Source organism: Mesocricetus auratus, unplaced genomic scaffold, assembly GCF_017639785.1.
Source record: "Mesocricetus auratus isolate SY011 unplaced genomic scaffold, BCM_Maur_2.0 Super-Scaffold_100676, whole genome shotgun sequence".
Taxonomy (NCBI): Eukaryota; Metazoa; Chordata; class Mammalia; order Rodentia; family Cricetidae; genus Mesocricetus; species Mesocricetus auratus.
The window spans coordinates 109,244,608-109,257,970 of NW_024429266.1; the positions used below are offsets into that span (position 1 = coordinate 109,244,608).

The window sequence follows — 13,363 nt, forward strand, 5'->3', positions numbered from 1 at the left end:
AACCTATGGGGCTCTGAGCAGTGGATCAGTGTCTATCCCTGGAATACAAACAGTCATCGTGTGCCCATAGCACAAAGAGGGATGCTTTCTCAGCCTGGACTCTTAGGGGAGTGCCTGGACCCTACCCTGAGTGAAATGACAGACACTAGATATCCCCTATGTGGAAGGAATTGGTAATAGGGTGGGAGGCTGGGGGGGGGATGGGGGAGTGCGGGAGGAGGGGAGGGAGAGGGAACTGGGATTGACATGTAAAATAAGCTATTTAAAATTAAAATAAAAAATTAATTTAAAAAAGCCACAAACCCAAACTTAGCAACACTTCTGAATGTGAAGTCAAGATGCCCAAATCCAATAAATCATGGTATATTACCAGCTCATGGTTGTGTTTTGACATTGAGACATCATCAATTTTTATGTCTGTGAAACATTCATCATATTGAATGGTTAAAGATGCATGTAACAAAACAGGCTAGATCTTCATGGGGAAAACTACAGAACTGTTGAGGGAGACTAAATATTGTAAGCAGCAGCCTTCCTTTTGAGAGAACAGACAGTGTGAGATAAATAGGTAGAGTAGGTACTAACTTAGGAAATGGTTAGGCCACGGGAAAACTAGGCGAATGGTTCTTTGTGGGACACAGAGACCCAGCTGTTAGCTACTTTATCTTAGAAGGTGGCCTGGAGGAAATGAAAGCTTGGAACATTCTAGGCAGAGAAGAGCACTTGCAAACCTTGCATGGCTGCATGGCTGGCCTGCTCTGGGAAGGTGTAGAGAAAGGAATGGTGGGCGTGAAGGGTGAAGAAGAGAGAAGTGGACAGGCTACAGAACCAGGCTGTACCTGCTGGTCATCAGAGTCGTGTGATGACCTCTGGTGAGGTGGAAAGACGACACGGATTTCCAGCAGGGAACCAGACGGTAAGTTACACATCTCAATGATGTGACACCCTGACTGCTGAGGGGACACTGGTTGCCAACAGGGTCAAGAGTCAGGGAAGGATCTCAAGGAAATGTGCTGGATGTAGCACAAATTCTTCTAGGTCTGAAAAAAACCACCCCAGACTCATATATAGAAGTTAATGGTGAAATTCAGAGAAACAGAGCAGCCAGCTACTAGTTCTTACCTGAATCCTCAGACCAAAGGAGTAATCCTGTCCCTACTAATCCTCAGACTGAATTTAAAATCCTGTCTCTAGGAATTCTCAGACTGAATGATATGAGCTCCTGTCCTGTCCCACTTTATACTCCTCTCTCCACCCAGCCATATCACTCCTGTCTCCATCTCCCTAGTGACGGGATTAAAGGCATAAGATCCCAAGTGCTGGGATCAAAGCGGTGAGCTTTGAACTCACAGAGATCTGTCTGCATCTGTCTCCTAAGTGCTGGGATTAAAGGTGTGTGCCGCCACTGCCTGTCCTCTATGGATAACTAGTGGCTTAGCTCCACACTCTGATCTTCAGGCAAGCTTTGTTTGTTAGATCACAAATAAAATATCACCACAGTGCTCATCCCCAGCGAGGGTGGCAGCTGAAGCAGGGGCTCAGAACATATTTCTACAGAAAGCTCAGAGAATTCTGAGAAAATGAATGAAGATAACCAGAGACAGTAGAGCCAAGGGGAGAAAGGAGGGGGGAGGGAGGAGGGAGTTGGCCCAGCCACTGCCAGTAGTTACTTTCATCTGAGAGGAGGGAGAAGCTGGAGAGAGAGGACAAAGGACCTGTAGATGAGCACCAGACATCCAGGCAGAGATGCAAGTAAACGGTTGTCTACTTAAGGCCCCACCCATGTCTCAAGTATCTCCACAGGGCATGTGTACACTGAACCCTTCCCTGGCAGGTTTGTGGATCTTAGAGTCCTAAGATTAGATGGTGTCACTTAGGGAGTGGTTTTCTCTAGAAAAGCAAAGGTCCAAAAGTTAGACCTGCACCCCCAGGCTTAGAGCCAGAGAATGTGGGAAACTATAAGAGCAAGAAAAGACTGGGAGGGATGGGGGCGATGAATATGTGTGAATATGTGCATGCGCATGCGTGTGTGTGTGTGTGTGTGTGTATGCACGCGTATGCACGCGTATGCTTGTGAGTGTGTGTGTATGTGTGTGTGTGTGTGTGCTGGAAGCCAACTACGGACAGTACTATGGAGACAGGGGAGGGATAGTTTGTCTAGTATGGCAACAGCTGAACTATGGCATTTACCAAAGTAACACCCTAGCACCTGGAGGATAGAGATCTGAGCTAAATAGTGGGGTGGGATGCAGGAATTCTGGGGAGGGGTGCAAGAGTTCAGGAGAGAGTGTGGAAACATCAGCACACAGAATACTCTCGGGCAGATTTGGCTGGTCAGTCTTGTGAGGATAAGGCCGATGTTACCTGTACCATAGGTAGCAAAGAATGAACGTGCCTGGGAGCTAAACTACCACGCAAGCCCCAACTTGCACCTCCCATGGTCAAAGCTGAGGGAAGATCACATTACAAATTACCTCAAAGGAGGTCACAAATGCCATCTGTGGAAAGTGATTTCTCAAATCTGTTGAACTTTTTAAAAACCGCCATTAATCACCATTCAAGCCCTTAAATGCCTAACCCATGAAACCAGTTGCATGCCTATATCCACAGAAACACGTGGGCAGAGTCTTTGGGGTGGTGATGCTCTTAGTCACAGCTGATGGGAGCAGCTGTGCGGTGGTTCCCCTGTTCACAGCTTCTAGATCTGAGATCCTCTGTGTGGCAATTTCCTGTACCCCGCAGGATTACACACTCAGAACACTGGAGTCATCTTAGTCATGGCAGGAACACATTCCAGTCATCCTACACTGGTCCCGATGGGTGTGTCAGCTGAGGTGAAGCACAGGGCGTTCTGCTTTCTTGCTCAGCTCCCACACTGTGAACTGTTGCGTTCCTCCTGTGGGCTTCAGAGCACTGCGTTTGCCACATGTTTGTTTGTGGGTGAGCTCAGGCTAACAGGGGTTCCCAGGTCTAGTGCTCCTGAGATCTGGAAGGTTGTAGTGTGCACCCAGTGGAGACCATGTGGGTGCAGACTCAGCTTTGTGCAGCTGTGACGGCGACTCTGATCAGCACGGGAGTTTTGACCTGCTCCGCTTCCGACCTGGGCCGGTTCACCCCTCCTTAGGCAAATAGGTGGACCCCCGCTCCGGGAAGGCACCAAATTGATGCCGAACTTAATGCAGACACCTGATCCGCATAACACCCTACAGCCCAGAACTCCCGGACTCAAGTGATCCTCCGGTCTCAGCCTCCGGAGTAGCTGGGACTACAGGAGTGTGCCACCACGCCCGGCAGTGACGGCGACTCTAGCCAGGAGTTGAGTGCTAATGGTTCAGCCATGTCTAATCAGTCAGGCATCCTTAAACAGAAACGCAATGCATAAGGCTACATCTTAATCAGCCATTGGAAATGTGGACACAAAGGCGTGAGGAGCAAAGACCTGGGTTCCCCTAGACGTGAGGATGCACTGTGTACTGATTGGTGTGTTCTTGGTGACTTTCGGGATGCAGCCACTGAGAACCACCCTGCCTTTAGTGAGGACTGCATGAATGGAGGCATATGAAGGTGATGCAGCTAGTACAAAGAGCAGTAACCCAGACAAACCAACTGTTGCAATCTCTTCCCTAAGATCTCACTGCAGGAGAAGAAACTGAGATACAAAGATGTGTAAGGAGTTGTCATTTCCAGTGGCACGGCTCACTCTCCAAGTGGTCACTGCAGCACAATGGAGTGTTGGACACCAGGCTGATGACGAGGGCCTTGGAGGGGTGGGGAGGGGTCGGAGCAGGAGTCTGTGCAGGGTACAGGGCAGGGTAGGTCAGAGGATCCTCGTGGTTGGTGATGTCCGTATTCACACTGAGGGCTGGATACCAAGGAATCTGGCAGAAAAGCAAGTGTGCCCTCTGTGTGCTGACTCCCAGGGATTCCCACAATGGCTAAGAGACAAGCTGCAGAACAGCCCGTAGAATCTGCTTCTGTTTTAGTAACAACTCTGCTTAGCATATGCTTCTAAATATAAGAACAGAAGAAAAACGATAATAATTAAGCATGGAGAGATTGGGGGTCTTACAGGAAAATGATGCTTGTGTTTATATTTGTTTCCATTGATTTGTTCCAGCAGACACAATAAGGACTATTTTGTTGGAACTTGAAATAAAGAGCAAATAGAATTTTTGAAAGCATCAATTAGCTACATTTTGGTCAGCTAACTAAGAAAAGATATAGCCATACTTAATGTTACTGGTTCACTGCTTAATTTATCTCAGTAGAGGATTTTGAGGATGACCCCATATAGCTAAAAGACTCAGTGCTGTTACAAGTAACACCTGTAAATTCTGTTTCCTTTTTTTCCCCCTTTAGGAATCCTTAAGAGCCATCAGATATGAAATATCGCCAGATAAAGAATATGCGTTGTTTTCCTATAACGTGGAACCGGTGAGTCTGACTCTTTTCCTTACGTCATGGAAAGGTTTTCTACTCTGCCACCTTCTGAGAGTGCTTCCTGAATGCACCTTCCTTATGATGTCAAACCCTGAGAGTTTACACACCTGGGACAGCCTCTTTCGTGTGTCATACTACCGTGTAGGAGAAAGGAGAGACATGAAAACTTTCTTGGCAGGAAAAATAATGATTCATTTTTAAGAGTTGTTTCCTGGGATGTTCTGGGAAGATGAGTCTCCTAGGATACCTCTTATACCTTTATTCCCCGGTTTCCAGGGAAATAAATGATCAATTTGGGCGGTAAAAGAAAAGGCAGCTGCCCGTGGGCCCTGCCTGCTCTCCCCGGCTATGCCAGAGCCCTTATGAAAGCTAAGTCACTTTCCCTTAGATAGATTCTGGCTAGTCTGTGCTTTATGGGTTTCCCTAAAACCTTGCTGAAATTTCCTGTAAAAGTCTCACCCTGGGTTTGAGCAGCAGCCTAAAAATCCATTCCCTGACTGATCCTTTCTCGTTTCCAGTCCCTTCTAGTTCATTGGTCTCCTGAGGTCATCTAGTTAGTGTTTCTTGCCCTTCCCATGGGATAAGAGCCCCTGAGAAGTGTCTCGTGTCAGTGGGTTCTGTGGTGAGCCTTGCATGACAGGGTTGTTGATTTCTGTCTCATGACAAAAGCCTGGGAATTGGCATCTGTGGAGCAGTCATCAATTCTGAGAGTTTCTAAGAAGTTTGGCAACCAGGTTATTTATGGATATTTCAACTTCGTCTTAATAAATGTAGACCTTTGAAATGCTGTCTTAATTCTCTGAAGGTTTGTTATCCAAGAGTGTTCACTTTCAATCCCTAAATTCTCCGGGACAATTGGGCATCTGGGTCTGTTTGACCAGGTGAGTCTGGATTCTAAAGGGAAAGCTGTCTTATTTGCTGTGCCCAGCCATTCGCTGGTCACCTTGAGCTTTGTGCAGCTGAACATGGTGTCCACCGGTCTTTCCACTCTCTTCATCACCCTCAGAAACTTCCAGAGTTTGGTGCAGACAGGCACCTGAAATACTCTGGATTTACTGCTCCAGACTCAAGTTGAGGTTGGCTTGAATCATTTAATCAATCACTAACCCAGCCAACAGTGGGTAGGATCCAGTGGGTCCTGCTCCATGCAGCAGTGGGATCCAGTGTGTCCTGCCCCAGCCAACAGTGGGATCCTGTGGGTCCTGCCCACAGAAGCCTCCAAAGAAAATCTTGTGTTTGTTCCTCCGAGCGTTCTGAAGGAGACCGTCAAGTACTCACTGGCACAGGAGTACTCTTGGGTTTGGATCCATGTATCCATGCATAGAAGGATCCTGTGCCAACTTCTTTCCCATTCCCCAGGACTGCTTTTGAAAGGACACCCTAGGGTTCCATCACAACTGACAGCCATTTGGTAAAGATGATTTTGCCCAACATGAGTCGTTACCACATGGAACACGGGCTAGAAACAAGACCCTTGATGTGACCGTTTCTCTGAAATTTAAAGTAGGGCCAAAGACAAAAGTGCCATTTGTTTTCTCAGCCAAGGGAAAATCTGAAAGGATTCAGATAACAATAAAAGCATTTAAATATAAAAAGCATTTGCTTCTTGTCATAAACACCACAAGCAAAAGCAACTTGGGAGAGTAAACGGTTTCTTTGGCTAACTCTTCCACGTCATGCTCTATCAGAAAGAGAAATTGGGGCCAGAACTCAAGGCAGGAACCTGGAGATGGAAACCATAAAGGGAGAGTGATTGGTCTGCTTTCTGACTTGCTCTCCACTGGCTTCCTTGTACAGCCCAGACCCACTTGCTAGGGATGATGCCTCCAACAGCGGGCTGAGCCCTCTCTTCAAGGCAGTTCATCACAGGCAATTCTTCAGTTGAGGTTCCTTTTTCTCGGTGACTCTAGACTGTGTCCTGATAACAATAAAAACTAGCCAGCAAAATATGAATTCCATAGACAAAACTTGCTAATGGTTTCAGTATTGCATGACTACCATACCATCATTGTGAGCACGAATTCCCAGAATCCCTTCTGCTTCTGGAGGAGACATCAAAGGAGATGTGCATGGATTCCTGCCTGTCTGTCTGGTGGAGGACTTCCTTACCAGATAAACAGGCATTGCTAGAACAGGGCATAGGTGCTTTCGCAGGGAAAGTCTTAACCTGTAATTATGGACTAAGTGGAATAGAACAAGGCTTCCCAAGCTGTGGTTAGTAATTATTATTATTAAGAGGATTAGGCTAATAATATAATAATTAATTTACTAGTAATATAAAAAGAACTCATGTGCAAAGACATCTGAGAACTGTAATTAAAGTTGAGAGCTTCCTTACTGCAGCACATATTGAAAGGTTTGGTATCCCCAGGGGATACACAGCATTTCCCAAGGAAGTAGTTTTTTTTCAGTTTTAACATAGTATTTGTACTAATTTTTTCATACAACATTTTCTGATTGCATTCCTTTCCCTTACCAACTCCTCCAGATGCCTCTTGCCAACCTATCTATCCAATTTTATAAACCTTCTCTCTTAGTAAAAAAATGCAAAACAAGAAATGTACACATGAAAGTAGAGGGGTCCATTTTTCCTTGGCCATCTGCCCCCAAGCGTGTGGCCTGCCCCAGTGTGGTTGACTCCATTGGAGAAAACCAATCCTCCCTCTCCCAACAGGCATCAAACCACAAATAGCTTCTTGGTTAAGTTTGGGACTCCACACTCACTTCCCTGTAAAAATATAAATATGTTTGAGAGAGAATAAACTCAATTGTGTTCTTCAAGTGTTCCAGGCATGAAGTATCTGTAGGTCCATAAGCAGTGTGCCTGGAATGTGGAGTGCCGTGTTTCTATGCATGTGGTCCCAGCCCTATGGTTGCCAAGTGTATCTATTCTATTTTCACCATCTAATCTCTTCCCTAAAGATTATTGCTGCCTCAAAGAGCTAATATTTGTTATGTTTAAGAAATAGAAAGGATTTCCTGTCATTTCTTAGGGCACATCTTCTGGAGAATTCTCTAAGAACTAAGCTAGATATCAGGGGAATAGTAGTTTTTTTTTTAATTTGTAGTTTGAAAGTGATACTAACTCCCAATAAGAAAAAATTGCTTTAAAACAAACTTGTTTCATTAGTGAAATCCTGTTCCTTCATGCAGAGTGTCTGAGAAGCATAACACATTTTCTGAACTCTGCAGAGGAAGAGAAAAAATAATTGAAATCACAATATCTTAGATCATTTCAAAATATAGATACACTTTGTGAGAAGAAAGAGAATTTCTATCTGCAAAAGATTCTTCCTTAGATTACACTTTCATTAAAAGTCCTGAATATTTATAAATAATTTGACTTCCATGTTTAAAAAGATGACATTGAGGAGGGTTGTTTTTAAAGCCCTTTATTACCATTGTGTCCCAAATAAAATAGCATTTTTTCCAAAAGATGGTCTAAATAAAGGCGCAGTCACTCAGTCGCAGATGCATGTAAACAAAAGACCTCAACACTCAGTGGCTTAAAACTGCCTCCATTATCTCATGGTTTCTGTGGGTCTGGAATCATGACTCAGATTAACTAGATCTGTTGATTTTGAGTCAACAGGCTAATGTCAAGAGATATTATCATGCCTGGGTGATGTGGCACAGACCCGTAATCTCAGCACTTGAGAGGCTGAGGCAGGAGGACTACTATGAGTCCAGTATTATAGTTCTGAGGATCTGTGTAGCATCTTTATGCTACTGATCCTGAATATCCAACAGTGAGACAGCAGGACTCATCTCCTGTCACCAATAAACTTCATTGTCATGCAAGTACTGAGTTGCATAATGAGTTATGTATCAAGACCCTGTCTCAAAAACTGTTGTCAGCTTCATTATCATCACCACCACCATCACCACCATCATCATTGTCATCATCATCATCATCATCATCATCACCATTACCATTACCATCATCATCATCACCATCATCATCATCACCACCACCATCACCATCATCATTGTCATCATCATCATCATCATCATCACCATTACCATCATCATCTGGGCTACAGTCACATCTTGAGGTTCTTGTAAGGAATGGTCAATCCCCAGTTCCTTCACATAGATATTGATAGGGCTCCCTCATGAACTACAGACCAGAGAATATCCTCAGTTACTCCCCCAAAAACCCTCTAAAATGCTGTGGCTTGTGTGTTTGGGATCAGTAGCATAAAGATGCAACATAGACCCACACAACTATATATAGTACTACTCTGATTGTCTTGAGAATCCCAGTTTTAAAAAAAACAGTTTTTTTGTGTGTGTGGTAATTTTACTACCAAATCTAAAATTTAGCAACAAACTTATATAGTTAGATTTCACTGAGTTTACTGGTACCTTTCTTAAAGAGTTTTATACATTACGTACCCAGAAGGAAAAATATCACCAAAAATCAGCCCATATTTTGTTCATCCTTACTGATGGCACCCTTGAACAGCTGGGGCAGCAATCCAGTGCTTTGTTATTCTATATATAGGTGGCGGTTTGTAGAGATGACTTTGAGACTCATACCCAGTGTCATTACCAAGTCATCATGTCTCTTGGCCATCTCCAAAATGCCCTGTGGGCACTGGCACTGAAGCCAGAAATTGACCTGTGAGGCTTGAACAGCCCTAGGTAACTGTCCTTCCTAGGAGACAAAAAAGTGACATTTTTCTTGATTCTCCAACTCTTAAAATATTTCCTATGCTGATTTTTAGACAAGTAACAGACATTGATCATTTTTTTGTTTTTCTCAAAGTTGGGTAACAGATGCCAGTGATGGAACAGGAAGCTGAAAGAACCCTCACCCCAACAGCTTCTGTCTAGGAGGGTAATGATGTGAGGTGTCATGGTTAGCTCCCTCCTCAGAACAGCTTTCTCCTCAGAATAAAGAAGCTGCCTCCTTCTCCTCCTCCTCCTCCTCCTCCTCCTCCTCCTCCTCCTCCTCCTCCTCCTCCTCCTCCTCCTCCTCTTCCAAGAAGAGGAAACATGCTGAAGAGCTTCCTCCTCACAGAGATGATTGATGCTATATAAGCTTCCTTCTCACAGGAGAGAGGTGTTCTGCACAGTTTCTTTCTCAGGGAAGAGAAGTGTGAAGAACCATGTATGGCTTCTTCCTCAAGAAGAAGAGATGTGAGGTACCCTGTCCACCTCCTTCCTCAGAGCACATGCTGTGCTGAGTACAGCTACCCCCTCAGATAAGACATGGTGCAATGCAAACACTCTCCTCAGAGGGTAGAGGTGCCCTGCACAGATTTTTCAGGGCAAGAGGCTGTGAGGTGCCATTCACAGTTTCTTCCTCAGAAGAGAGAGAAAACTGTGTAGAGCTTCCTCCTCAGAGTGGGAATAGTGCTGTGTAAGCTTTCTCCTCAGAGGGCAGAAAAGTGTGAGGCACCATCTACAGCTTTTCACTCAGAGCACATGGTGTGCTGTGTATAGCTTTCTCCAGAGAAGAGAAACTTCTTCAGATGAGAGAGGCGCCCTGCACACCTGAGAGAGACAGAGAGACAGAGAAAGACAGAGAGACAAACAGACAGACAGAGAGAGAGAGAGAGAGAGAGAGAGAGAGAGAGAGAGAGAGAGAGAGAGGTGTAAGGTACCAAGTGTCACTTCCTCCTCAGAGGGGAGATGATGCCATGTAACCTTCCTCAGAGGAAAGGGGCATACAATAGTTTCCTTGTCATAGGTGAGAGGGTGCATATAGCTGTAACTGCTTGCTTCTCCCCTTACAGACTTATCCTGCTTAGTCCAGAAGAAAGACATTTTGATGCTGAGCTATGCATACAGGAGTGAAGCAAATTTCTGATTCAAGAAAAATCTTTTTCCTGCACTTGGTTAGTTAATGTAGCCTACTTTACTATCTGAGGGACTTTGAAATAAATTATTTATGCAAAGCTGGAAAGCACCTAAACATGGATAGACCTGATTTGGCATATTTGGTGAAATGAATACAAGTGTCTCACCAATTATTTCATTGCCCTCTTCTTCTGTCTCCATCACTTTTTTTACCTTTGTGATCACCTTTCTATTTTCATGACCTATGCTCCCCTGAATGTGTGTGAAACTTAAAATCCAGAGTCTCACATGAGAGAAAACATGTGGTGTTGGTCCTTTAGAGTCGAGTTTATTGCATTTGACATAGCAATCTACAGTTCCATCCATTTTCCTGAAAATGTCTTGACTTTCTTTGTAGCTAAACACACATTGTTCATATACATCATATTTTTCTGCATTTGTCTGTTGGTAACTGTCTTGTCTGGTTCCACCTCTTAGCTCGTATGAGTAGTGTGTTGACAACAAACATGGTTGTCAGTAGGTCAGATATCCAAGATGGGAAAACCTGAGCAAAATGGTAGAAGTTAGACTTATTACCAGAAAATGAATGCACAGGTGGTGCACTGAACAAAGATAGTGCTTGTGGAGAGGTTAATAGAAGAAATGAGCCAAGAAGGGAAGGGTCAAGGAGCCAATGCATGTTAGCCAGATATCTTAGGAGTAAGGGGCGGCCCCTTACTGGAGAATACACTCAGTGGTGCTTTGGGGAAAGGGAGAGAGAATTAGATACAGTCCCATTGTGGGAGATGACACCAGAAAGGGCTCCTAAAGGGAACAGGGTGACCTCCCGAGGCCAGGCTTCTGTGTTAGGCAGGACATGGAAGCGTCAGCATTCCTGGGAGAAGCAAGGGCCATAGAAGCAGCCAGTGTTTGGGAAGTGAGGGCCAGTGACGAACTGGAACACACAAACAAGCCAATATGCATCTCTGAGGCCAGCCGGGAGATAGTACTGGAGACTGCCTCAGCATCAGGAGCTATGGCTGCGATAACATAATAACAATAATAATAATTCTTAAAGACCACCGGCTTGGTGAGAGACTCTGCGTGATCTAATGTGACCAGTGAAGTTTGTGTAATTGGTAATAAGGAAATGAAATGTAAATGAGGAGAGACACAGGTTTGCTAACTGACACGGCCAGATATTGCACAGAGCACACTTAATTGTCTTTCCTGTGAATGACCATCACTGTAATGTAGCAAGGGGGAAAAAGACTTCCTAAAAGATTTGTTCTTATTTCCCATTCTGCTGTCTGTGATTGAGGGATTGCTGGTTAACAGCAATTATATGCAGAGGCTCGAGGCTGATTAATATGGAACAAGCTACCCGGGCCATCTGAGCAAACTGTGGACCATTATCTCTGCTTTGTGGCTGGAGATTTTTCATACTCCTGAAAACCATAAGGATTAGTAAATGTGGTGGGCTCAGAGCAACTCCATTTGTGATTCATCCCCATTGTGTCACAGAAATGATTTAGCAAAATGTTTAAATAAGATGCCATCTGCAGCTTTGCTGGGTATATGACACAATTGTCCACTTAGCATGGGTGACATTGAACAGCCAGAAATGCTCTAGAAGACATGCTTGCTTTTCTTCTAAGCAACCAGAATGATGACTTCCATAGTATCAAATAGACTTTGCAGGGTGTAATTTCAAAACCTCTAGAGTTCCCACTTAGTTCTCGCTGCGTTCCCTGGTAAGGATGCTGAATTCTGTAAACTGTTTCTGGTCCTTGTGGCATCATATGGCAAGTGCCTTGGAATTTGGTCCTTCAGAGAGCAAAAGGTTTCCACCTTCCAGCAGGCAATGTTTCTACCTTGTGGCTTACTTTATTCTTGAGTTTTATTATCATAAAAGCCTGGGCCTGAGCAATGGAGCCTTGGGTCATGCTCTGGCAGCCTCTGCATGCTAATGCACAAGGGTACAACTTGGCAGGGTTTGCTGCTACAGCTGCTATGGTGACACTTTGGACCAAACCAATTGCTACAGTTTTTGAATCTCTAGAAATGACTGCATACATGTTGAATTGCCTGAACAATCCCTAAATTAAATGTCGCCTTCAGCCCCTCAAAGCCCTGCCACCACTAGATGGCTATAATTTGACAGGCTCCATAGTGCCTATTTACAAGGCTGCAAGGTTTGTTTGCAGGCGTGTGTGTGTGTGTGTGCACGTGCACGCGCTCACACATGTGCATCCGTGTGTGTATGTAGGTGCACAGAGAGTCTCACAGAAGGTGGAAATGGAGAGGAGTTTGTGCTGTTAATCTTCTGATAGTCTACAGTATAATAAAGGAAATGCATACTAGAAAACACCACTCCTTGAAGTGAATAGAGTGAGTGTGACAAGAACAGTGTTGGGACGTGGCTGTGACTGCTTGGCACCTCACCTGACTGCTCACGACTTTGGACATTCTCCGTGATTTCTGGCTGCCGTGATAGCTACCAGAGATGACCCATTATCAAAAGAAGAGCAGCACTTTTTATTATTAATGCTGAAGTTAGCATTCAAAGTAATGGGTTGCAGAATGGCATTTGCATAAATCTGTCACTAGACTCCATCCTTATCGCTCCCCCCCTCGAGCCCCCATTACCTCTCGTTGACCCCCACTCTTTCCACAGATGGACAGATGTTTCTCTTCTGCTTTTGTGTCACGTGACTTCCCCTGCCCTCTCTCCTACCACCCTTCTCTCATGCCACCCCCCCCTTTTTGTAACTACAGAGTGATGGACTGTGACAGTACTGGGATTCATGAGTGGAGTAGGTAGCTATCCAGCTCTGGAAGGATGGTCTCAGAGATAATGTGTAGTAGAAGAGCAGTAGATAGAACTGACGCCATTCCTCACAATCTCCTCCTACCCACGCCCTGGCTATGGTGTGGACCTCAAGGGTTCCCGTTACCATCTACTTCCTCACTAAGCAGCCTCTCTCAAACATCCAAGTGTGCTCATATCTCTCCATCATGAAGCAAAGTGAAGATAGAGGAGCTCCGCCTCCACCCACAGTTCTCACCTCCTCTCCCCCCTTCGTGGCCATCTGAGAACAGAAGCATGTGGACGCAACTCTTCCCTTCAGTCTCC

The 13,363-nt window shown here is 44.9% G+C and overlaps 1 protein-coding gene across 5 annotated transcripts in view; it reads left to right on the forward strand.

Moving 5' to 3' along the window:
• Dpp6 (dipeptidyl peptidase like 6) overlaps positions 1-13,363 on the forward strand; it is an 890,647-nt gene that overhangs the window by 633,381 nt on the left and 243,903 nt on the right. For all 5 annotated transcript variants that reach the window (XM_013123747.3, XM_013123748.3, XM_005084206.4 and 2 more), the window contains exon 5: positions 4,360-4,434. In XM_013123747.3, the coding sequence (XP_012979201.1) occupies positions 4,360-4,434 (75 nt within the window). The remainder of the gene's footprint in view (positions 1-4,359; positions 4,435-13,363) is intronic.